The following is a 26157-nucleotide window of genomic DNA, read 5'->3' as shown; positions in this document are numbered from 1 at the left end:
TCATGTTTTCTTCTCCATTCAATATTAAGATTAAATATTCGTGTGTTTAATGCAAGTATGGATGATGATGAGTTTCTTTCTTCTTTGTCACCCCAGCAAAGCCAATGGTACGAGGATTTTCATCACACTGGAGCACCATCACGTCGTTCTACTCCTTCAGCGTCTCCCTCTGTTTTGGAGCATCCAGCACACTCCAAATCTTCGGTGTCGACGAGACGATCTTCACACTCGTTTAGGCACTGACACTCTAGTGGTGGCGATGGTGGTTGTTGTGGGGATACCGCCGCTGATGCCTCGACACCGCCTCGTGCTCGACGAGGCTCTTTACATTTCCCTTCTTTGTCCGTCTCCACACCAGCCACGGCATCGCCATCTATGCCAGGTTTTGTGCGGCTATCGGCTGTTCCTGGCTACACACCACTACCTACTCCTCCGGGAGTCACCCCAATCGACACTCCTCGCTTCGGGACCTAGACTCCAGTGGAGACACCAAACGTCTGTACCCCCATCGACACGTCGCTAGAGACCCCTGCCCGACACCCAGGTTCACGCGTCATAGGCGAGAGGGCTTGCCTTACTCCGTCAACTTTAGCGACGGCATCATCTTGGATGATGAAGGCAAGAAGGTGATCTCGTGCATGCACAGTCTTTGCTCTCAGGTGTTTAGGCACCGTATACTAAACACTTGGAGTGAAGTACCAAGTGAATTAAAAGTCAGAGTCATCAGCATACTGCATGACGAGTTTTCCGTGTCAACACGGGATGACCGCTTCAATGAAGACCTGATGAAGGTTCGAATGCGTGAATACTGCAAGCACAAGCGTTCTGAGGTGCAAAAAGCAATAAAGCATAGGTGGAACAGACCAGATTGACTGGCCAAAGAAGATTGGAAGAATGCGAAGCAAGCAGCGTGCGAGAATCCTGACAAGTGGAAGCAACAAAAGGAGGCAGCCAAAGCGCGAGTAGTGGCAAGGAGCTCGCACCACTTGGGGAACGGCGGGTGGACATCATTTGAGCCGATTTTGTAAGTGTTTTTGCATTGCTCTTTAGGTTTGGTAGTTACGTCTATTTGTACTTTTAAATTCTAACATAATGGATTCTTTGTATGTTTTGAACAGTGGTCGATGACAGGACGTGACCCCACACCGTACGAGCGCGAGTACGCAGGCAGAAAGGGCTTAAACGTCCTGATGGACATTTTGAGTTCTCGCGGCGGCATGGTTAGTATTAGGGTTTACTCTTTTCTATTCGTTGTATTGTTTTGTAAATTATATGTTTATACTTACAGAAGATGTCTTATTGTTTTTTTTTTTTGCAGAATCCGACAGATACGCTGCTTGGATGCAATGAGACATCTGATTAGTCAACGTCAATCTAGCTGTAGCTAGATAGCATTAGTTTCCTTTTGTCATAGCATATGTATCATGAGATGGTCTTTTTGTAACTATTGAAAAACCATGTATATTTTCTCAATAATGACAATGGTGTTGTAACTATTACATTTGCAAAGCTTAACAATCAAGTGATTTTGCCTATGATGTGTACAATTGTCATTGATTTACTTTCATCAATTTACTTTTGTCAGTTTTGTATCTTTATTTTGCAAACAATACTATGAATCATGAAGTTAATGGTTATATTGTCTTGTGGGTGACTACTTTGGGTCTATACCTAAGCTTGCACTTTCTTTCAAAGGTGAATATGGGCTTATCTTGGATTCATTTAGGTTTACTCTATTATTGAAACATTCAATATGATTTTTACTCTTGGGCGTTGCTATATAAGGCTCTGCAACGTCGCTATAGGTAGCCTGCTATATAGTGACGGCTATAGCGACGCTCATAACGACGTTCCCGTATCGACGGTCTTAGCGATGTCCGAGAGTATAAAAACCCAATGTATTTCCGTTGCTAAAAACGTCACAAGTGCACACAACCTCTTGTAGTGTCCCTAGCCTTTTCCACGAGCCATTGGCCCCATAATGTACAATTATATCTACTATTTAGTGATGTAATGTAATGAAATTTGCAGTTTTTCTCCTTAGCCGATGATCTTCGGTGTTCCAATATATGATATTGAAGTTGTTATTTCATATTGCTAGATATTGCGTCTCATTTCTTTACCTCTCTATGACATATCTGCTATATTTTACTACTTGTGGATAGCTAATTTTTAGTGAAGGATACTCACTAGTCCTATGCCAGAATTGGATACCAAAAACCTTTGTATCTGGAGCCCTACTTTAGCATATCCAAATAGTTGGTCATTGATCATCATATGTTTGTGTATTTCCTAAGCTTGGCTAGCCAATGTAGATTAGCTCGTGAATATCAATATTACGACTATGTACCAAGTATAAGGTCATTACATTAATTGTTTAGAAGCACCATGATTAGTTTTTCATTTGAGTTATTATCAGAGCTTTGATACAAGCTCAATATCTACTGTTTGTACAATTTTACAGATCATTATCCAATTTATGTGATTCTTCCATTATCTTTTATTGGCACATAATTCCTCTACTTAAAGATAATCAAACTTCTCATTGACTTTGAAATAAAGGGATTCTTTGAAGTGTTAATATATTTAGTGTATACTTAAATCCTTGGTTGAATCTAAATAAGAAATCATATTTATTACTTTGTATTTGAGAAAGACTTTTGCAGATAAATCTAAGTACATGAGTTAGAGTAATTTGGAATCATCAGCTTTGTTTGATCACTAAGTTCAAATGAGCGGGATAATTTATGGCAAGGTTCAACCATACCACTATAACTCCTCTTTTCTATTGATTTTCCTTTTACAAAGTCATTTACCATATTGAGGTGATACTTCATTAGAATTATTTCATAACATTATGGTATGAATTCTCTGTTTGCTACACAATCAAATATATAAATTAATCTATATAACATTACTTAGTTGGTTAAGTATATTACCTATCTCGTACAAGACTGTCCCAAGCTTCTAGTGTATCTACTGATCCCATTCAGGCTTACTTATATCAGTTTAGAACCTGCAGGTATGTAATTTCTTTATGCATTTTAATAATATACATTTAACAAGATCATTTAAATTATCTCCAATGAGTCATATCTCTTTATGTATCTTTAGGCCCAAATTCCATGTATAATGCACCATCCTAGTGCTTATTCTACTTCCTTAAGATCTCTAACTTTTACACCACCTCTTACAACAACTTCTTAAACGACAATGCCCAGTTTAATATACTTGTTTGATAAATTATTATTTTATTTTAATTCTTTTAAGTGATTCTCTTTGTAGATATACCTAAGGGGCTCTCCAGGGGTGCACTATTCAATACCCCCCTATATAATGTGCGTTCATGGAATAAATAAAAAAACCCTTTTTATAACATATTTTATTGAATATAAGCATCTCTTATTTTAATGTATCTTTGTTAAATTGCTTAATTTTTTTGCATTTTTAAACCTCTCTTGTTGAACTGACGTGATGCATTAACATGATTACATAGTGCACCCCTCAAGAAGAGGCTACACCACTCAAGCAATTTTTTTGCAATGTTGGACACTTTAGAAGGTAGAGCTCTTTTACTTAGCTACATTACCTTATGAACAGTGAAATCAACCATCTATAACCTCGTGATTTGTACTTGCATTGATCGGAATTACTCTTGAGATGATTAATCATTAAGTTACAAAGCTACTCACATGAGCTCAGGTGATCTGGGATAATCGACGACAACACTTCGTATGCACTTCACTATTCCAACCTACATCAACATGTAGTTAATGTTTTGGTTTTTTATGCCTTGCCTAGTCCACTGGTCACGTGTACATAGACACACCACTTTAGGTAGTGTATAAATGCTCATCTTGGTGTCAATTTGCCAATTTTAGGCAACAACAGTTAACCGTGTAGATTTACCAATTTAGACAACACATCAATAAACAGCAAGTTCATTACTTTAAACAATATTAAGTGCAGATTTTTTTATTTAGACAGCATGTTGAATTGGTGTTGATTCACCAATTTAAGAAACATCGATTACATAATCATGTTGCACTACTACCCCTAGTATGATTTTGTTAACCCATGTATATAATGGAAGTGATTTGGATTTATTGACAATGTTTATAGAATTGGACTTTGAATTAATAAAAATTGATTATTGAACGATGATTATGACCAAAGATATTCTGATACATCAACAGATAGCATATATTTCTTATTCTCGTGGTATGGGACACTAAAATATATATTATGTGGATGACTTTTATGGAGAGGTATATAATTGGATTTATTTATGATGCATTAACAATTAATTATTATAGATGATAGGTGGAAAAGCACAGCCGACTTATAGATGATAAGATATGATAGTATTTATGGATATTTTATTATTAAAGTGCTCTTTATGAAAAATAATCAATTTATGTTTGGGTGGACAGTTTGTAATCATTTTTAGCATTAAAAAATGTGTAAATAAATACGCGCAAGAGAAAAATGCTCACTCTTGCACGTGGAGAGATTGTACCTAATGTTTGTGTTCTTCTTCTCTCATCTCCCCTCTACCATACACCTATTTGCACGTGCTATCTTCCATATTTTCTAGCAGATACCTCGAGAACATGGTTCCCCAGGATGTTAATACCAGCACTGCCATCCAATATTACCCCTGACAATGGCTCCCACTATTTTCTACTTTTATAAGAAATCTGGATCGGCATCACCACTTCATCTTTGATCTCAAATAAATCCACGGCCATTGCATCTAATTCCTTATTCCTTTGCGTTTTGATAAAATTAGCACTCTCTAGTAAATTCCTTTTGATATCTTCCAGTTCAATAGGAAGCCTCAAAATTCAATCACAAATCTTGATTTAGATCTGGTCCCATTCATTTCTGGAGCTACTATCTGAAGTCGATGACCACCCTTCCAAATAATTATCCTTGCAATGTCATGCCTTTGGTGGCCTCTTGCTTCTTTTAGCTAATGGATCCTTTTGAATTGTTCCATCCCCAGATCCAACTTATCAGCCTCAACCAGTTCTACCTTGACCTGCCATGCATCCTTCTCCAAGTGCTCCTATGAGCCCTTTATCGATTCTTTAGATTCCTTCCCACCAACTGCCTTACCAGATTCATTTTTTGGGAGTTCCTTTTCCACAACCTCTGGAGCCTTTGGTAAAATCCTTTGGATGTTTTTGGCCTCTAAGCATTTAGGATTCTCTAGCATCTTCTTTGCCAGATCCTCCATGATCTTGGCTGCCAATGTCCTCTTCTTGTGCCATTCATCCACCTCCTTGGCCTTTCAGACATCTCTTTGCATCTCCCACATCTCTGAGCCTCTTCACTATACTTCATTTGGTCAATCACATCATTTAGTAACTCCTCAATGACAACTCCAACACTCATAGTGGTCACTAGCATTGGAAATGGTTCTGCTATTTTACCTTCGGGCACTTCGACTTTAACTTTATCTAGGCACTGAGCTGCAAAGTGTCCATACTTACCACATACATAAGAGTTGAAGTTATGTCTTGTAAATTCAACTCTTTCTCGACCTCTACCATCAAAATTTGATATCTTCCTCTAAAAACCTATTTTATCAAGAAATTAGGAATTCTAAACTTCCACGTGTAAAAGTTTATCGAGCTTTTTTGAAACAATTCTTCTTGGAGCCAAGATGAAAGATTTTTCTTGCATAGAGACTCTTCATTAGCTCTTCAATTCTAGCATAGCTAGATGAATACATGCACCCAAAAATTATTGCCATGCATTTTTCTACCCCCTACATATTGCATATTGAAATGCAAGGATTGGAGACTTGTATCAATTGCTTTAGAGCGTTGTGAAATGCTAGTCAGAAAGCTCCAAAGTAAGCATTTTGGTTGCGTTTTGATATGCTCTTAAATGGGTGTGGCCTTGGCACTCGTCTGGAAAGCTATGAGAGGAGAGGGCCTCCTTTGAATAGACACTCATAGCTTGTTCCCATGAAACCATCTAGTCTAGTGAACCAAGATCAACTCTTGGCTATGGAAAATGCATTGAATGGTGCAAATCCAAGGTGTATCTAGTATCTGGAGTGTCCATGGTAGCTATTGCATCGACTTGGTCTTCCTACACATGTTCACTATGAGCTACAAAGACGATGTTAAAGCATCTCAAGTGAATGCCCCAATGTGTTCCTAATTCAATATTTATCTTTAGGTGTTACTTATTTGACATGATTCTAGGTGGGGCAATTCGATAAGGGGGGTACATAAGGCCCTCAAGTTGGTATATAAGTGCATCCAAGCCCCCATAGTATAATCACATTGCCCAGTTGGTGGGTTCATGAACTCTCTCTCTCTCTCTCTCTCTCTCTCTCATGGGAGGTCGAGTCGCACTGATGGATGGGGGGACATGGAGAAGCCTCTGGTGTCTATGATCTTGCGGCTTATTAGATCCAAGGCTTTAGTACCACGTGACATTCTCCGAGCAGAGCTAGCTGCCCCCCATGTGTGTGTGTGTGTGTGTGTGTGTGTGTGTGTGTGTGTGTGTGTGTGTGTGTGTGTGTGTGTGTGTGTGCGCGCGAAATCGAGAGAGAGAGAGAGAGAGAGAGAGAGAGAGAGAGAGAGAGAGAGAGTAGAAAACACCAAAATGCTGATATGGTGAAGAGGGTGCGATCAGCCCCCCATGACTATCAGCAGTAGAAGACCCAATACACAATAACTAGATGATGTAAGTGGGTACCCCCCTGCCTAAATAGGTGCCCAAGTGGAGGTAGGGCAAATCCTGGAAAAATCCCCCACGATCCAACAAGAAATAAATGAAATATGAGGGCGTGCGGACAAGGTGGGCAACCGGCCCCAAACTCATGCGGTCGGACCTGGTACAACCTAGACTATGGGTGACCATCCCAAAGACATACTAGCCATACAAATATTCTCTAGACCTATGTGAAGCAGCAGAATAGTGCAAGTCTAACCACCCCTCTTAGCATCAAATGCCAAACAAACCGCATAAAGCCGAAGATGTGAGGCAAATGATAAAGATGTATGTTGTGATGTCCATTGAAGGACAATACCCAACAAACTCCACGAGTGTAGCAATAGTCTGGGGTGTCACAACCACCAAGTAATCTCTGTGGAAAGATGCAATCACGAGCAGTGTAGCAATTGTTGTACTCCGTCGATACATGGTGAAGATATTGCGTGAAGATCCCGAACTGAGTGTAAAAAACAACTCCTTATTGTAAAAGAGTGTCAAAAGACCAACAAGGGTCATGTCAAATAAGATCTGTGGTGTCTGTAGTCAAACCGTCAAGAGAAAATGAGAAAGCCTAGGAACCGTCATGAGAATGACCAAAAGCCTGTCAATGCATGAACCTGCAACCCAGTGCAGCCAGGTGGCTAAGCTAGGTGGGTAAGCTGAGTTTTAGCTAAGCTGTGTAAAACTCCAAGAAGACCAGATGTAGCAATCTGCGCCTTAAATCCTGCAACCCACTGTGGCGAGGTGGCTAAGCTGTGTAAAACTCCAAGAAGACCAGATGTAGCAATCTGCACCTTAAATCCTTCGAACAAGGAAAGCCAGACTAAACATTTTGCAATGTAGAAGCTACCAGAAGCTACAGCAGTCACCGGGTGACCGCACCGACCACCACCAAATGGTGTCCTGTCAATAGGTAGGGTAATCCAAGATGAGGGGAAAGCCATACTCAACAGTCTGCACTGTGAAGGGCCTCTGAGAAGAGATGTGGTTAGACCAAGTTGTTTGCACCGTGATCATCCTGTAGAACTCGAGAAGGCAGACTGAGTAGTCTGCGCTGTGAATAATCTCTGAAAAGAGAAAAGCCAGACCAATCTGTGTATGCAATCTTGTCTGTATCTCCTACCTCTAATCCTCTGGTGTCAATTAAAACAAATCCCACACGAACAACTCCACCAAATCTCGGAGTGGCTCTCAATGTGAATGAGTTGGTGTGTGTGTGTGTGTGTGTGTGTGTGTGTGTGTGTGTGTGTGAAATAGTCACATGACTTAGGTGTTGTGTAATATCTTTAGCCATTCCCTAGAGGAATCATCCAACATATTAATTGACCAATAAAAAAGTAGAGTGATTAGGAGATCCAATAGGTGAAAGAATCACATGGCACAATAGAAGATCATACTCATGTTGTTTAATTTCATTGTCAAATGCAAGAGATATGAGTGTAAGCAAACAGCTTAGCCACTTTCAAGTCCCATCCTCAATGAAGTGGAGTAAAACCTTTAGAAAACATAAACTTGTATTTGAATCAATCAAAGACATAGAAAAACATCATGAAAACAAAGATACACCATTCTTTCTTTAGTTTCCAATGTAGTGGTATCTTGAAGTGCCTTCAGCTTTTTTTTTAGCAGTGAGGTTTTTGCTGAATGATTCAACTCCAAAAGCTACTGCTTCCAATACACTTGAGAGCCTTTTGATGCTCGCTACAATTTTTGAAGTCTTTTGTCCCCATTTGTGAACATCCTCGTAGTAGAAATTAGAGACTGCTCTAAAAACAATGAATAATAACCTCAATTAAACATGGAATTTAGTTATTCATGCTATTCAAAGCTAAAAACTCACTTTGTACTACGAGGATGTTCACAAATGGGAACAAATGGCTTCAAAAATTGTAGCACGCATTAAAAGGCTCTCAAGTGCATTCGAAGTAATAGCTTCTTGAGTTAAATCATTCAACAAAAACCATAGTGTTAAACAAACTAGGCTTAAGAGGCTCCAAGAGTCTACAACATTGGAAACTAAAGAAATCTTGGCAAGGTTATTCAACATCACAAGTCATGTATCAAGCATCTCAATGCGGAAGCATTATTAATCGACATAAGTGAATTGTGACATATAGACAAAAGACAAAAACTACATTCCAAAATCTTTCCTAGCACGACAGATCAAATTCCCAACTAACCATTTTTACCACACTAGCCCCATCAACAAACTTGCTCATTCAATGTTGCGATGAGGTTTAATACAAATTTGTCGTCGTGCTCATGCATCTCAAATTTGTAGTCGTGCTCATGCATCAATTTTCGTTGATTATTGCAAGCAAAAAAGCCTAGATTTGGCAAAACAGCACGCGGTTACCGACAGACAAGCAAATAACAGTATATCAATGCAACTTCGGACAAAGCTGCCCACCAGCAAGACTCCCAAGCCACTCATTTGAGAAGAACTTGACACAAGGCATATACAAGCAAGAATTTTTTTGTTCATGTTTGAAGGATTTTCTAATTACCCAAGCACAAGCAGCTGCTAGGTACCTTCCCAAAGAGAAGCTACTTTTCACGGATAAAATTATAGAATGGAAACTATACAAATTAGGAGTGAGGAATCAACAGCCGCTTCAAACTTTAAGCGAAATTGCATGATGACTGAGGACTACATCCATCAACACTGATTGTTGCTGTATTATTTTAAAAAAGTCAAAACACTGATGAAACCACAAGCATGCACGTTTTTGTTCATCAAATGCAAGGCCAAGTTACTAATCACTGGACATTTTAAACCAAAATTGACTACCAGACGGAACATCTCAGCGTCAAACAAGATGAACACTTATTCAACCTCCATATAGCATGTGGTGTCTGTTGATGCACATTCAAAAAACGCGACCTCTTTGGTGGGCATTCTAAATCAAAAGAAGAGCACATGTGGCAATAAAAATGAGGCCCTTCACATACTAAAACTACAGCCCAAGGAAATTGTATGCCTTGCTTTCTTCTCCCCTAGGGCATGTGTTATCATACCATAAAGAAACATCACCCAAATAAATGGGTTTCGCAACAATATGCCGACCCCTTATGGACCAACCAAATATTGAAGCAGATAGCCATAACTATAACCTATCACCCGATTTCCATATTCTCAATTTATGCACATACAATGAGTAATGCTCACCGCCAATTACATCCCCATGAGCAAAACTTATCATGCCCTACACTTCTGATAAAACAATGCATGCACTCACACTCCTACAATCCTTGCACATGTTCCAGATTTGCAGTAAATATGCGATGTGGGGATAGACGTGTAATGGAGGATTGTCCAAGGGAAAAATGAATGTAAAATTTACCTTTTAAGGGATACTTCCTTCGTACACTTTTAAAATACTGCTCGTTCTTAAAGCACTATCACATGCTCTTTCATCCACTGCTCATTCCATATAACGACTTCCTCCACCTAAATCATAGTTAGCCCATACGGATGCAACAGGCACATGCAACTTCAAACAAGAAAGAGTAAAAACAACCTGAACCAGAGGACAGAGGTTGCAAAAGGAACAAATTTGCCATGACACATTTCAGTAATTGTCATTGATACGGGCCAGATTCCATGTTTTGTTCATGCTATGGCTAAAAACTTGAGCAGAGCACTAACCACCCTGGAGATAGCACAGTACTCTCTTGCTGTAACCTAAAAGGTGCTGACAGAATGCCACCTTCTCCCCATGCATGGGCGCTCCGGCTCTACGCGTCATAGACGTCTCTGTCTTTCTCAAGTAAGTTTGATGTTAACAAGGTGCACAGATTCACCCTTCTCTTTACTGCAAAGGTTCTCTTCAGAAGTCCCAACATGGGGTCTGCTGCTAATGCACACATACATGCGCAGCAAAATCGGTGTCAAGGGGATATATTAGCCCACCATCATGCACCTTATTTTGTCAAGAATTTGTACTTCGTTACAATTCTTTCGTCACGCTCACTTCCTTTTTTAAAGGAGAGGCCATTCATGTTTGGAAGACGTTGTACACAAGAGCCCACTATGTGAACTTCCAATAAGCGTGTCGGTTGTGTTACATGAAGCTCCCCTACTGCCGTTCGCACCATTCTCGAGCATTTTGAAACATTCGCATCCACGGACTGGGGCCTGCAGGATCTATTTCATGCCAATCCTTAGGGTACCATGGATATTGCCACATAAGAAAGCAGCGCTCAGGATGAGGCATCATGGCAAGGTGCCGACCATCAGGAGAGCACAACGCAGCAATACCCAAAGGTGAACCATTAGGATTGAAGGGGTAGGTCTCTGTAACTTCACCGCTGTCATCACAATATCTCAGAGGGGCAAGATTGGAGCTGATAACCTTGTCCATAACTGCCTGATCGGGAAATAGTGCCCGTCCTTCTCCATGCGCAACCCAAATCCCTGTGGTTGTACCCGACATCCCTTCAAACATTATAGCAGGGGAGTCTCCTATACACACAGAACTAAACCTGCATTCAAAGCGACCGGACTCGTTTTGGATAAACCGAGGTTGTGAACTATCCATATTCTTTACCTCCAACCCACTGCCCACATTTACAGGTACCCAGCCAAGGAGAGCCATGAGCTGGCATCCATTGCACACGCCGAGACTGAATGTATCCGAGCGTTTGTAGAACTCTTGAAACTGTAAAACGGCACCTTTTATAAGTGTATGATCTCATGCTAGAAACACCGGCAGATAAATGCAAAATTACCTGATGCAACAGGGACTCGTTAAAACGAATAGTTGCCGCCCAACCTTTTCCAGAGTCTAAAACATCTGCATAGCTGAATCCCCCAACAAAAACAACCCCTCTAAAATCCTTAAGGTTGACTATATTTGAGAGAAGATCTGACATTGAAATATCCCATGGTTCAAAACCAGCAGCATGTACCACCGCCGACATCTCTCTGTCCCCGTTGCTTCCTTCCTCTCTAATGATAGCAACTTTAGGTTTCAAAGTACATGATAAAAACTTATCTGATGTCTTTGTGGGCATAAAAGAAAGTTTCCATGAAGGCACTTCCCTGCCTTTCATTCCAAGTTGCTCAGCTTCGACACAAGAGTCCAACCTCTGGAGCCTCTCTAGCATAAAGCTGGTCTCCTCCCAAACATCTCGTAGCTCTGGCATTGAAGCCCGAATACATTCATGACCACTCACTGAAATATCTATGACTGGTGAAGCTGTAACATGACCAATCACAGCACAAGACACACCAGCCGCAGCAAGTTCGGCAATCACTTCTTCCTGCTTGTGCTGATCAACCTATAAACATCGACAGAGTCAATAATTAAAAACACTGGAGCAAAAAAAAAACTGTCTTTTATAAGTGGACACACTCCTCTCTATGGTACATACCTCAAGAAGGAGACCTAACTCTTCAGCAAATAAGACTTCAAACAAGGGACGGCCCTTTAGTTGAACCTTTTCAGATGCTTCTAGACAGACCTTTAAACCACAATTCCCGGAAAATGCCATCTCCAACAATGCAACCACGATACCACCATCACTTATATCATGTCCCGCAGAAATAAGTTTCTTGTCTAGCAAGCACTGTAAAAAAAAAATTGAGATTAATGCATGGAAATCAAATAAAAAGTACGGAAACAAAGGAGACCACCTGCACAGCAGAGAAAGCCTTTCCAAGGTATGGAACATCTTCCAAATCGGGACAATCATCACCAATCTGGAAACAAATCCGAACGCTAAGGATTGAGACAAACATTGCCCAAACCAGGGATTAATTGCATAAATATGGAGAAGTTATCACCTGATCAAAGACCTGAGCTAGAGCAGATCCTCCAAGACGGCGCTTTCCTTTTGCCAAATCAATAAAGAGGATTGCACCTTTGTCTCCAAGCTTTATAAAATGCAAGACTAATCAGTCCCAAAAATATTGCACTTTCACGGATATAAACAGCAGGCACTAACCTTCAAGTCAGGTGTGACGGTTTTGGTTATATCTGGGCATGGTGCATACACGCTTATAACAAGATCACCTGGAGCTTTCACCAGTTCTCCACCTGCTTGGGCAGCCATGGATAGGCTGTCTTTTCCACCATCAATGGCTATTTTTAGGTCAATCATAGCATCTCGGAGGGCAACCGCAGCATCATACATGCATGCCCCTTCACCCCCCAGCTTCGCAGCATACATCCAATTCCCACTAGCTTTCACATCCTCTAATGCGCTCACCTGCCACAACGTATGAAAAAAGGAAAAAAGATACCCCAAAAAAACAGTGCAAATTGCTGTAGCTCACCTTTGCCCACACAAGGTTTGTCAACGCCTCACCCACCGCCAACCTAGCCATTGCCTTAGGGTTGAGTAAGCCCTACGGATAAAAGTAAATGAGTGAACACCACTCTTTCAAAAGCAGGTGCAGTAAAGTTTTGCATTGTGAAAATTCTCACCTTGATAGGCTGTTCACCAATAGCACAAGCACCACCAGTGAGACCTGTATATGACTGCAGCACCCACATACAGAATCAAGAATTTACCACCCCAATCGAACCTTCATTAGTCTTCAGTGTCAAGACTAAGGAGCCTATCCCACACAAAATCGACTAGAAAATCCTGGAATATTACAGACCTGAGCAATAACTGCTACATCTGAGAGAGAAAGCTGGAGAGGACCCACAGTCTGCTGTTGCGCGACAAGACCAGTTACACATCGGTCCACCTATCATATAGAACAAGAAAGTTTTTATTAATGGGATTTTGGAGGCCAAACTCAGCCTATGAGACAAATCAATGTACAATGTTAGTATTTCCACTGTTATCCCATGCAAAAAGAGCTTACGAAGTGTAATCTGTGTGTGTTTTTCCCTTCCCGCCTGTGTGTGTTGGAACTTGGAGGGGGGGATGATGGTGTCAGGAAGCTTTTTCTTTCTTTGTCATTGAGAAAAAATTAATAAGCCTAGTGGTGGTGTCTGTGAGGGTGCACAAAGATCCAGCTTTGATTCCTTGCACAGTACTGAAAAAACACCACATAAGAGCACAACAATAACCTTTGTTGTAAGGAAACGCTTCGAAGACACAGATGGCAGATGTAGTACTCGTCTCAAAGCATCCATGACAGTGACTCCGGCTGCAAGGTCCAATGGTTCACACAAGGGTTGCTGTCGTGTGAACTCGAACCTTTTCCGTGGCATGTCACCCAGCACCTACAAGTTAAAACGAGATCACTAAACTTTCACAGGAAAAAAAATGTTTGTGGTGAAATAGCAATCGATAAGTCATTGTTTGGTGGTCTGCTAGCAAAGCTGTGAATGAGTAGAATCTGCACGTTAACTAATGGCTAACATCACTAGAGTTTTAGGTGGCCCTTATTTTGAAGCAGCAAATATTTATTCTCCCTTTGATATTGACCCTTCAGGTTTCAGACAACGAATCCCATACCGGGCTTGCAAACTGCCTGACACAAATGCCCTCACCTATTATCTTGAAGAGTGTACAATCATCACTTATCAGCAGAAAAAGACAAAACAATACTTTCTCAAGATCCAAATCAACAGCAGGATTTGGTGCAGGAAGACCATTTGCTGCAGCTTCAGCAATTGCCTTTGAATCCACCAGAGTAATCTTTCCGCTCCCACTGAACCACAAAAAAAGCGGATTTGTGACAGCAGTTCCAGCACGTATAACAGTATCCTCTAAGAATTGAAAATTGAGCAAACCTTATGCTCCCTATCACAGCCATGGAGACCCTTTCCCGATCACAGACTGCACGCAGAAGCTGCTCACTTTCAGGCTTGATTAATAAAGCATCCTGTGAAGAGACAAGCCAAACCAACAACAAAAATCTAGCAACAGTCCAATGATATTGAGAATCCCAAATGCTTGGTCAGAAAGCGAGTGATCAATTTCCAATACCTGCTCCTGATATTCGGCACCCCAAATCTCTAACACTGACAGAGTTTTGTCTCCCACAACAACTGACCTTACATCAATTTCAGCACCCTGCAGAAACAAAACACAGTTGACAATGAAGACTGTAACCACCATATTGCTTCAGCAAGCTACATACCACTAATGTAAGGGGTTACAAACTACTATTCACCTCGGGGTAAATAATTTCTTTCACAACATTACAATTCCCTCCAGCTCCTTGATCATGTATGCTTATGATTGGATTATTTTTACCCATTTCTACACAAGCCCTTATAACTCGATAAAGCTTCTGAGCCATCTCTGCATCTCCCCTCTGAACAGCATTAAAATCCAGCTGTGCATCATTTTGGCCGCTGACCTGAAACAAGTTAAGTATGTCATCAGCTACAATGACTAAGATATGGGAGAGACAAACAAAAAATAATACATTAGCAACCTATTTCAGCATCTTCAAGAAAACAGACTAGCCTAGAAAACCAAAATGAGCAACGACCAGTAACGTTTTATTATTTGAAACAACATAATTTAGCTCTGATGGGGTGAGATGCTTTTAACAAAATCAAAGGTTGCTTTTTCCATTTACCTTTTTAACTTTGCACAAATAAAGGACTACACAACAGTGCACATGGCAGGTTCAGGGTTGCAGGACTGCACATTAGCTTGGAGGAGAGGCTCAAAAGCAGACAACACAACAGAGGTATTACTTAGTCTGTGAGTACAAACATAAATAATCCCAAGATTGATGCTTGTATAATGCCCATGGGGGAAAAAACTCCTAGTAAGGACAAAAAGCACCAAGCCGTCCCAAAAGTATATTCACACATATCGCTACCATAATATGATGACAAATCCCCCTTGAAAGTTGCCAGGCCCTCAACACTGTGATCAGCCACATCTCTCCAGCATGAAGTCAATCCCTGACATAATGATAATGCATTTCAATGTGCTTGGTGCTAGCATGGAACACTGTTGCTTGCAATTGCCAATGCGCTCAAACTGTCAGTGAAGCAAAAACAAGGCCTTTGAGATAAACACAATCAAACACCATTGTGAAAGCTGCCCCATACTGTGACCCCAATAGGCTACTTCTTGTTCAACCACTATATGCATGAGCTGCCAAGCATGAAACAAAAACAACTCATGGGTAGCGAAACATATGCTTAACTGCATACCTATGCTAAGTCGACATGCTACATAAACATCTCCTCAAGGTGAGACTGCAAGCTTAATCCCTTAACTATGCATAAATCTGGTTATACGCCAGACTACAAATTGAACGTCTAGCCCTCTAATGCACACATAAACAAGGCACCACCAATGGCCTGCCAATACACAGTGGCACAGAAAAAGTTTCCAACGTCAAGGAGACTAAGCTTCACCCCCATCTCCATAGAAGTAGAGATAGGCTTGCAGACCTTCACCGCAATGTCTCAATACACCAATTTTGACACAATGCAACACCCTCTCCTATTCTAAAAAGTGCATCACATTTGAATATTCCCCATTTGAGAGAGAGCCATTTATTTTCCTCCTTCCTCTTGATCTCTTTCGCACACAACTTAGGAAAGCTCTTCAGGACATGATCGTTGACCTTACAATACTTGTAGAAGCAATGAACATTATCCCTACACCTTCTTATGTTTGCCAATTTTCCTTGGTCTAAACGGTAGCAATTGAGTTCCCTTACCATGTGAAGTAATTAGCCACTGAAGCCAGTAAAAAGCCTGACCTAAATCATGCGTTATGTAACCAACTTGGACACCCCAAGTCAAGATTCTACCGCAACACAGTAGAGATTCACTTCAAAACAATACACACTTCACAATTAATTCGACACGGCCCGGCGGAGTTCCATGCCAAGAGGTATTGGCCCCAAAGACTGGCACCCCTTTCGGTATTTCTTTTGGTATCAATCTGTGTTCAAAGTACGAGAGGGTAGGTGCTCACTCTCAGACTCTGCGTCCAGATGCTCTGAGAAGTGAGGGCCTAACCACTTATTTATTGGTTATGAAGGATGAACAAAAGCAAAGCCCCAAAATCAAAAGCTTAAAAGCTTTTTAAAATAAAGCAATAGTTCCCAAAAGCCTTGCTAAATCTGCCAGCATAAAAGCAGGTTTTCCGTACGGTAGGCCATGTCAGCACTTCCGCATTTTGCGCCGCAAAATCCAGAGATCTATACAAAGTCCGTACAACCTGTCGGCACATGGTGTGGGGGTCCGTACTGCTGCCACGTGTCCAAGTGTGTCCAAGGCCATGCCACGTCACCCATTTGTGACATACCCCCTCTTGAAAGCATTGTAATCGCCCTCGATTACGCCTACAAAACAGACAGAGGCCATAAACTGTCTTAGCAGACACTGACTGTTAGTACTGACGCACTAGGAACAACACATCTAGCACATGTACCAATCGACAGTCACATCACAGGACATCACTTGACATCACAGGACATCACATAACAAATCACATTCAAAATCATTCCAATCTCAGACCATGATTAATCGGCAACATATTTAGCAATCGCATCTAGATCCAATCAAGACTTCACAGATGCCCAATTAACTAATCCTAATTGCAATCATGTCTATAGAGATTTATCAAACCGAAATGCTGCAGTCATCTCGTCTATCAGTTCCTGCACTTAAACATGTCAAGTACAAATCAGTATCATTATCATTTTCAGGAATTCCAAATCATAAAGTCATTACAACAGAATACTGTCAGCCCGACAGTACCCAAAGGGACATCAGTGACTCTATATCAAATCGAAGTATCAGGGCAATCTATCGACGAAGGAGTGGAGTGACTCCCCTCTTGTGCATACCCGCAGCACTAGATTCGCCCATGTTGAAATCAGGGTTCTATTGGAGTAGACTATGTTAAACCGTATGCTTCAAGGTAAAAGTTCACAATCTGAGGAGTATCTGCTAGGTCCTCCTCCTCCATCCACTTCGCATCCAATGCGGGATAGTTCTTGAATTTAACCAAGAACCGCCTTATCACTTTACCCTTTGTCTTTCTATCTTTATGTGCCAATATCTGTTCTGGAACGAGTATCTCCTCGCTTTCCTCCACTTCGGGTTGCTCATCTGCCTCCCCATCATCGAGCACATCGCCTTTAAAAGGCTTCAAGAGACTCACATGAAAAGCATTGTGAATTCTCCAAGTATCGGGCAGCTTCAGTCTAAACGAGACATCATTTATCTTTTCTTTTATCTGGAAAGGTCCATAGTATCTCATGCTAAGCTTTGGAAAAAGTCACTCCTTTCCCTTTTTCTTTCTCAGGCGTGCCTTCTCAAACGTAAGAGCACCCAATCGTTCTCCTTTAATTTCAAATCGCAACGGTGTCGATCTGCTGCCTTTTTGTGTCTTTCCTAAGAATTCTCTAAAGCCTCCCGGACCTTGGCAAAAGCTGTGTCCAAGTCCCTCGTGTACTGGTCGCCTTCAAAAATCTTATCTTTCGTGCTTAAGAAGGGTGGAACCTTCGGAGCACCTTCAATAATCTCAAATGGCGCCTTCCCCGATGAAGAGTGAATCGTGTTATTGTAGGCAAATTCCACCAAAGGCAGAAACTTTTCCATCGAGTCTTCTGATTCGAAATGTAAGACTTCAATAAATCCAGTACGACTGAATTTGCAACCTCAGATTGCCCATCTGTGTGCGGGTGGAAAGATGACGAGAACTGCAACTGAAACCGGCCCGTAGGGCGGTAGACTTTGACTTTCACCCGACATTCTTTACTTTAGACACACACAAAGAGAACGTGCAAAGGAAACCTGCGACCGGAATTAACACTTAAGCACACACACGGCTCGAAAGCTAGACTACTCCGAGCAGACGCCGACAACCTGTAGGCCCCAAAATTGGCGCCCCTTTCGGTATTTCTTTATACTTTGAGAGGGTAAATTACAAAGTAGAGTCCTCGGAATCCTTTACCTGTATCCAACTAGATACCACCTGTTTTGGCCAAATTTCAGCAAGATAACAACCCCAAAACTTACGCGAAACCAATTCCCCTACTGGAACTCACTTCCACTAGCATAAACCCTCTGATTCCTGCCCAAAAACAGTAAATTCAGTAAACAATCCCCTAACTGTCCTCTGCCAGTGGGGCACTATTCCCAATGGTTTTGGCGTCCGTATGGCTGAAAAACAGTCAATTTACAGCGCATACACAGCACTGAAAACGCACTTGTACTGTGAGGTTATGACCCTCATCGGTGCCTACTTTGGAGTAGCAGTTAGCTACCCCTATTCCTGCTCAAGGAGGCTCTTGCCTCAGCACAAAAGCATGAACCCACACAGCTGTACATCAGTCAAATGAAGAGCCCTCTTGTGGGGCATCACATAAATGCACGTAGGGGGGAGAGAGCATAGTTATCGGGGAACGCCCCCTAGCCCCCGTTCCGGCGTTCCGGGGGGCAGTTCCCTTCCCGAACGTTCCAGAACGTCCCGGAATGTCTGACGTTCCGGGTGGCCAATACAAACCGGAACGGCCGTTCCGGAACGTTCCGAAACGCCCCTGGACCGTTCCGGAATGCCCCTGGAACGGCCAACGGCTACAAACAAATTTGGCAAAAATTGAAAAAATTGAAGTAAATGTTTGGGCTTCTTTTGAAAGTGTGCAAGGCCTCAAGGACTCATAAAATGCACCCCCCTCCCCATTTCTCTTCACAAGCTAATCCTCAAGGCTCAAGCTCTCTCCCTCTCACTCTCAAGATCTCTCCCTCTCAAGACTCACTCTCTCAAGGCTCAAGGCTTCAAGCCTTCAAGCTCTCTTCCTCTCCCTCCCACTCTCTCAAATCTCCCCCCCCCCCCCCCCCCCCCCCCCTCTCTCTCTCTCTCTCTCTCTCTCTCTCTCATCATCTAGTCATAGCAAAGTTGAATGGTCTTCAAAACGAGTTTTTTGTGAGTATTAGAGTCAAAGCACTCTAATACTCCTTGTATTTAAACACAAGGAGTTAAAAATTGCACTATTTGGGTGTTTTTTATACCTCCCGTTCCGCGACGTTCCAGCTCCGGACCCCTAGCCGTTCCCCTGTTCCGCGGGGATCCCGTTGCCGTTCCCGTTCCGCGTTCCGGGTAACTATGGGAGAGAGAGCAATGTGTAGTGTGCAGGGCATCACTCCTAGCACCACACTGTACATGAGAGGTAAAGAAAGCACTCTATAGCTCTTAACCTGTGAACAGGAAGCAAATGAGGCCTCTCCCAGCTTAAAATTCAGCACCCATTTTCCTGAATGAGGCAAGTACACAAGAAAGTGCCACTTGGCACATTTACAAGAATTTGCCCGTTTCAAGGTTGCCGCCTAAAAATCTCCCGACTGGCTACCCAGTTGACTTTGCGGCAGAGTTGTGAAATGTTCCTGTTGTCATACCGGAGGTAATGACGCGAACACATTTAATGGCCCAAAATAGTAGTTCCCTAATTTTTAGGAGATGCTTCCGTTGGGCTCCCACTGGTCATCTGACCATCTATCCTCATTGGGACCGCATCCAAAAGTGCAATGTGGCCCAACTGTCAGATACTTTCTAATGGAGATCCCACCTTGACTTTATGCCTTTATTGAGTTCACTTCCTAGTATCCACCAACTTGCTAAGTGCGATGGGGGGACCTACATGATCTTGCACTGAGCCTAGACATCCTCTTACTATACGAATTCCAGTGCCGGCCAACTTCCCGTCTGTGGATGAAACTACCGTTCACATTGGCCATACAATGTCCGACCGTTTGCAACTTCAAAAAGAGGGTCTCATAAATAAAACAAAAATCATTGGAAAGAAACCAACAACTAAGGTTAGCAGTTGCCACGTCCTCGTGACATAGTTAACAGCTGCCACGTTCTCATGACAGCTGCCAATGTTCTCCCACATAGCCTTCCAAAACAAACTCGTGAATCAGGGATCTCTGTCAGAGACAATTGTCTCAGGCATGCCATGTAATCTAAATATCTGGGCAATGAACAATCTCGCTAAGTGATCCGGCTTGACTGTTTTCTTCACTGTAATGAAATGAGCTTGCTTGCTAAATCTGTCAATAACAGTCCGGATACCATCGTGCCCACTCTGTGTCTTCCGGAGAGTCCATTGCAATACTTTCCCAGGGGCGGGTGGGAATGGGTAAAGGCTGTAACAATCCCTATGCTTTATGCCTGTCAAACTTGACCTTCTAGCATACCAAGCATCTGCGTACAAAATCGTCCACGTCCTTCTTGAGTCTTGGCCAAAAGAATTATCTCTCCACACCTTTCAAGGTGGTATCAATGCCGCGGTGACCCGTAAATGGTGGACAGTGGCATTCGGTTAGAACCTTTTCCCTCAACTGCTCTGTAACGCACAACATCGTTTTTTCATCAAGTAGCCATCCCGAATGGAATATCCCGCTACTACCTCCCCATTCTGTATTCGACCTGATACATCTGCAAAATCTGGATCTCTGGCGTACTGATCGACCATGTTCTTGAAGCTTCTATGATGTATTGCGGAAATAGTCAAGAAGACCAACGGCTTCCGGGACAAAGCATCAACCACCAAGTTCTTCTGTCCCTACACATGGACGATCGTGAAACTGTGACAAGATATTTACCCACCGCATCTGCTTTTCTGATAGCTGCTTCTGAGACAAGAAGTAGCGTAAACTCTGGTGATCTGTGAAGACCGTAAAATCGGCTCCGAGTATGTAATGTCGCCACTGAATAAGAGCATGGATAACCGCCAAAAGCTCTTTCTCATATATCTGTGTTGCCAATTCCGGCCTTAAAAACAATCGGCTCTCATAGGCAATGACATCCTTCTTGCATTAAGACCGCACCCAGACTACGACCACAGCATCACAATATATTTCGAATGACTTCTGCAAATCTGGCAAAGTAAAAACTGGTCCCGTAGACAATTTCTCTTTCAAAGTCTGAAAGGCAATCACCTCTGTGGCTCCCCACGAGAAAGGGACTCCTTTTTGTGACAACAAATGCAAAGGGGAAGCAACCTCTCCAAACTTTCTAATAAACCGCCGATAGTAAGAACATAAGCCCAAGAAGCTTCTAACTTCATGGACATTCTTCAAATCGGGCCAATCACGAATAGTCTCAATCTTGGCCGGGTCCATCTGCACTCTTGCTGCTGAGACGATGTGTCTCAAAAAGTGTATCTCTAGTAGGAAAACTTCACTCGTCTTTGCATTGATCACCAACTTGTGATCCCGCAATGCCTGAAAGACCTGTCGCAGATGTTCTCTATGTTCTGCCTCATCCTTGGAGAAGACAAAAATGTCATCAAAGAAAGTGCCAACAAAAGATTTGTACTCTGTAAAAATATTGTCCATCATTCGGTAAAGGTCGTTGGAGCATTGGTAAGGCCAAAAGGCATTGTCACAAAACGGGAGCTTACACGAGCACTTAGCAAATCTGAAAATTATAATTCTTTGAAAACATGAGAGAAGGAAGAAGATCGACACAGTATTGGGGACCAGAAGATGGGCTGGTCCCCCCCGTTAAGAGTATTCTTTTATTCAGGGAGAATTCTTATACAAGCACGAGAACCCGAGGAAACCCCTCCGTTCTGTAGTCTTAGACCCGAAGGTCGTGCTTTCCCGCAAAGGGCTTGGGCACAAGGCCGTTTCTTCCCGTAAGGGACTTAGGCGCGAAGCCGTACTTTCCCGTAAGGGACTTAGGCGTGAAGCCGTACTTCCCGTGAAGGGCCTTCCCGTAAGACATGAGATTCCTGCAAAACAAACCACACAAACATGCGACAACAATTCGTATGGCGAATCCACAATAGATACCTGTCGTTCTTGCGCGGGAAAAGCGACTTCCGTGCTTCGTAGTCTCGCGATCTCTTGCGGCAGAGTCTTCTCTTGCTGACATTGGTACCCCCTTTGAGTGAGGGCATGTGGTGCTTTTATAGCTCCCTGGCCACGGAATTTTTTTATTTTTTATTTTTTGCGCTGCTCTACCCGAAATAGGGAGAGAGAATTCGCTAGCTGGTTTTGTTGCTTTATCTTCTAAGTGGCTGCCCACTTATTAAGTGGGCGGCCGGCATATTTTAAAATTGGTCTGAACCTGCCCAAAAACTCAATAAAACCTTATAAGTTAAAACCAATGCATTTCACAACACTTCCCAGGCGTCCTTGGATGCAACCACATGCACGAATGCAATGCAAACATAGATTCCTCGCGGGAAAGCGTCTGCCTTCCCGCGATTGTTCTTGCTTTTCGTAAAAAAGCTTCATTGAATCCATCTTTATTCTTGTGCTTGCGTTCTTACGCGTATTTTCTTACTCAGTTCGGATTTCCTCCTTAGCCTACGGGAAAAAAGCTTCATTGAATCCATCTTTATTCTTGTGCTTGCGTTCTTACGCGTATTTTCTTACTCAGTTCGGATTTCCTCCTTAGCCTACGGGATGCCCCCTTATTGATGCACCCGTCACCATCATGTGACGCATCAGGGGCACTCGTAACCCGGCCCTTTCCACCGAACGTACGGAAACTCCTTCGCGATGTTTACCGTCACCCATCAAATGACACATCAGAGTTGTCCGTTCCTGGTGGCAGTTCCTGTAGCTACAATCTTTTAACAGTTCTTAGTGCACATAATAAAATATCCTAAAAAAAGAAATTAATCATTAAAAATAAGAAAATAGTCCAATTAGCAACATCCCTCTGGCTTCTAAACAGTTGACCTCAACTGTAGTGCTTGGACATATACCCCCAGTATCTCGAGATAAGCTGCTAATTCCTCCTGCGTCATCCACTGAGCATCTAGATTCGAGTAGTTCTTAAACTTAACCAAATACTTCCGTGTTATCTTTCCGGATTTGAGAGGCCGCTCCTGATGACTTACTATCTGCTCCGGTTGGAGTATTTCTTCTGTTTCCTCAACCTCAGGAGGTTCCTCAGCACTAGGCTGGCTTGGAGGCGGTCCCACATACAGCCGGAGTAAACTGAAATGGAAAGCATTATGGATCTTCCAATTAAGCGGTAGCTCTATTCGGAAGGTGACATCATTCACTCGCTCAATGATCTTAAATGGCCTATAGTAACGGGTAGAAAGTTTTACCACCTTCCCCTTATGAGACGCTTGTTTCTTAAGTCTTGCCTTCTCAAACCTGAGTAAGACTAACTGTCCGACTATTAAGTCTAGATTCCTTCTGTGCTTGTCTGCAGCTTTCTTATGCTTTTCCTGAGAGCGTAGAATGGCTCTCCTAACTTGCCCGTAGGCGGTGTCCAAATCCCGGACAAACTCATCTGCTGCAAAGATCTTATCCTTAGTTAAAAGGATGGGTGGAAGCAAAGGCTTACCATAGAGAATCTCAAAAGGTGCTTTCCCCGTCGATGAGTGTATGGTATTGTTGTATGCATACTCGACAAGAGGCAAATATTTCTCCCAGTCAAATTGCCGGTCTGACACATAAGCTTTTAACATATCCAATACTGTGGAATTGGCTATCTCACTTTGCCCGTCCGTTTGAGGATGGTAGGCAGATGAAAAATTCAGCTTTGTACCAAGATTATCCATCAAGGCACGCCAAAAATTTCCTGTCATGCGAGGATCTCGATCGCTCACAATAGACTTAGGCATTCCATGATGCTTAAAGATCTGTGCTAGAAAGACCCTAGCCATATGAGCTGCTTTGATCGTTTTCTTGACTGGTATAAAGTGTGCTTGCTTGCTAAACCGGTCCACAATGGTCCAGATCGCGTCATTTCCAGTCTGAGTTCTAGGGAGGTCCATGATGAAGTCCATGGCAATACTTTCCTAGGGTTCATTAGGCACAGGCAATGGTTGTAGCAACCCATGCGTCTTATGCCGATCATACTTCACTTTTTGGCAAACCAAGCATTCCCTGACATACTTATCAATGCCTGCTTTAAGGCTAGGCCAAAAGAAATATCTTTCCATTGCTAAGGTCGTAGAGAGAATACCCCGATGACCCGCATAAGGCGAAGCGTGTGCTTCATCCATGATCTTCTTTCTTAATGGTTCCGCCACACATATGGCCTGATGGTGGTAGAGATAACCGTCCCGAATGGAATAGGGAAACTCATTCTCTCCACGATGTAGCTTTTCCCAAATGGTGGAGAAGTCTGGATCATTCGGATACAAATCCGGTAGTGCTTCTAATTCTTGGTGATACACCGAAGTGATAGCGTTCACCCTTGGCCGCCTAGACAATGCGTCTGCGACCACATTCTTACTCCCAGCCGTGTGAAGGATCTGGAAGTGAAACATAGACAAAAAGTTTGCCCATCTCATCTGCTTCTCAGATAGTTTCCTTTGCGTAAGAAAATACCGCAAACTCTGGTGATCAGTCTTGATCACAAAATCCGCTCCTAGAAGATAGTGCTTCCAGTTGGATAAGGCGTGAATCACAGCCGTGAGTTCCTTTTCGTAGATTGATGCATGCAGCTCTGCATCCTTAAGCCGTCTGCTTTCGTAGGCCACTGCATGGCCTTCTTGGTTTAACACTACTCCGATGCAATCGCCTGAAGCATCGCAGTGAACCTCAAATGGTTTTCTTAAGTCAGGCACTATCAAAATAGGCCCATGGCTTAGCAAGTACTTGAGCCGATCAAAAGCTCCTTGTTGTCTCGATCCCCATCTGAAAGGAATCTTCTTCTTTGTCAAGTCATGAAGTGATCCTGCTACATGAGCAAATCCTCGGACAAACCTTCGATAATATGAACATAATCCCAGGAAACTAAGTACATCATGTATCGTAGTGGGAATAGGCCAATCTTCTACCACTCGGATCTTGGCAAGATCCATACTCACTTGATTGTGAGAGACTATATGGCCGAGATAGTGTATCTCTGAGAGAAAGAACTCGCTCTTCTTTGCATTCACATGCAACTCATGCTTTCGCAATTCTTGAAACACTAAGTCTAAGTGCTTTCGATGTTCCTCTTCTGACTTAGAGAAGATGAGTATGTCGTCAAAGAATACTCCCGTAAAAGCTCGATACGGGCTGAAAATGCGGTCCATCATGCGATTGAATGTCGCAGGAGCATTGGTCAAGCCGAAAGGCATTACCAAAAATTCATATAGTCCAAAGGTTGTGCGGAAAGCAGTCTTATGGACATCCTCAGGGGCGATCCGTATCTGATGATACCCACTCTTTAAGTCTATGCGACTAAAGACACTTGCACCCTGCAACTTATCAAGTATATCATCAATCCGAGGGATCGGAAAGCGATTCTTGATTGTGATCTTGTTTAAAGACCGATAGTCTATGCACATTCAAAACGTGCCATCTTTCTTCTGCACCAGTAGAACTAGAGAGCAGTAGGGTGAAGCACTTGGCTGTACTAACCCTTTCTCTAGAAGCTCGTTGACTTGCTTCAAAATTTCCTCTTGCTGAGCAAGACTTACCCGATAAGGGGGTTGATTGGGAGGCGAGCTACCCGGTATGAGATCTATGCAGTGATCTTCCGGGCGTACAGGAGGGAGTTCATCAGGAAGTGTTTCTGTGAAGCAGTCTTTGTACTTTTCAATAATTTGAAGACGCTTAA

At 42.6% G+C, this 26157-nt stretch overlaps 1 protein-coding gene across 2 annotated transcripts in view; it reads right to left on the bottom strand.

The window, feature by feature from the left end:
- Window positions 1-10274: 10274 nt before the first annotated feature.
- PUR4 (purine biosynthesis 4) overlaps window positions 10275-26157 on the bottom strand; it is a 66970-nt gene continuing 51087 nt past the window's right edge. For both annotated transcript variants that reach the window (XM_086499150.1, XM_086499151.1), the window contains exons 18-31: window positions 14819-15007; window positions 14632-14718; window positions 14436-14527; window positions 14251-14353; window positions 13767-13922; window positions 13349-13438; window positions 13170-13223; window positions 13019-13090; window positions 12688-12951; window positions 12527-12616; window positions 12377-12442; window positions 12115-12309; window positions 11470-12021; window positions 10275-11399 (exon numbers count right to left, since the gene is read on the bottom strand). In XM_086499150.1, the coding sequence (XP_086355276.1) occupies window positions 10818-11399; window positions 11470-12021; window positions 12115-12309; window positions 12377-12442; window positions 12527-12616; window positions 12688-12951; window positions 13019-13090; window positions 13170-13223; window positions 13349-13438; window positions 13767-13922; window positions 14251-14353; window positions 14436-14527; window positions 14632-14718; window positions 14819-15007 (2592 nt within the window). In that variant the 3' untranslated portion in view covers window positions 10275-10817. The remainder of the gene's footprint in view (window positions 11400-11469; window positions 12022-12114; window positions 12310-12376; window positions 12443-12526; window positions 12617-12687; window positions 12952-13018; window positions 13091-13169; window positions 13224-13348; window positions 13439-13766; window positions 13923-14250; window positions 14354-14435; window positions 14528-14631; window positions 14719-14818; window positions 15008-26157) is intronic.

The sequence above is a fragment of the Adiantum capillus-veneris genome, chromosome 24, assembly GCF_014529385.1.
Source record: "Adiantum capillus-veneris isolate H3 chromosome 24, ASM1452938v2, whole genome shotgun sequence".
NCBI lineage: Eukaryota > Viridiplantae > Streptophyta > Polypodiopsida > Polypodiales > Pteridaceae > Adiantum > Adiantum capillus-veneris.
This window is presented reverse-complemented; position numbering and strand designations above follow the sequence as displayed.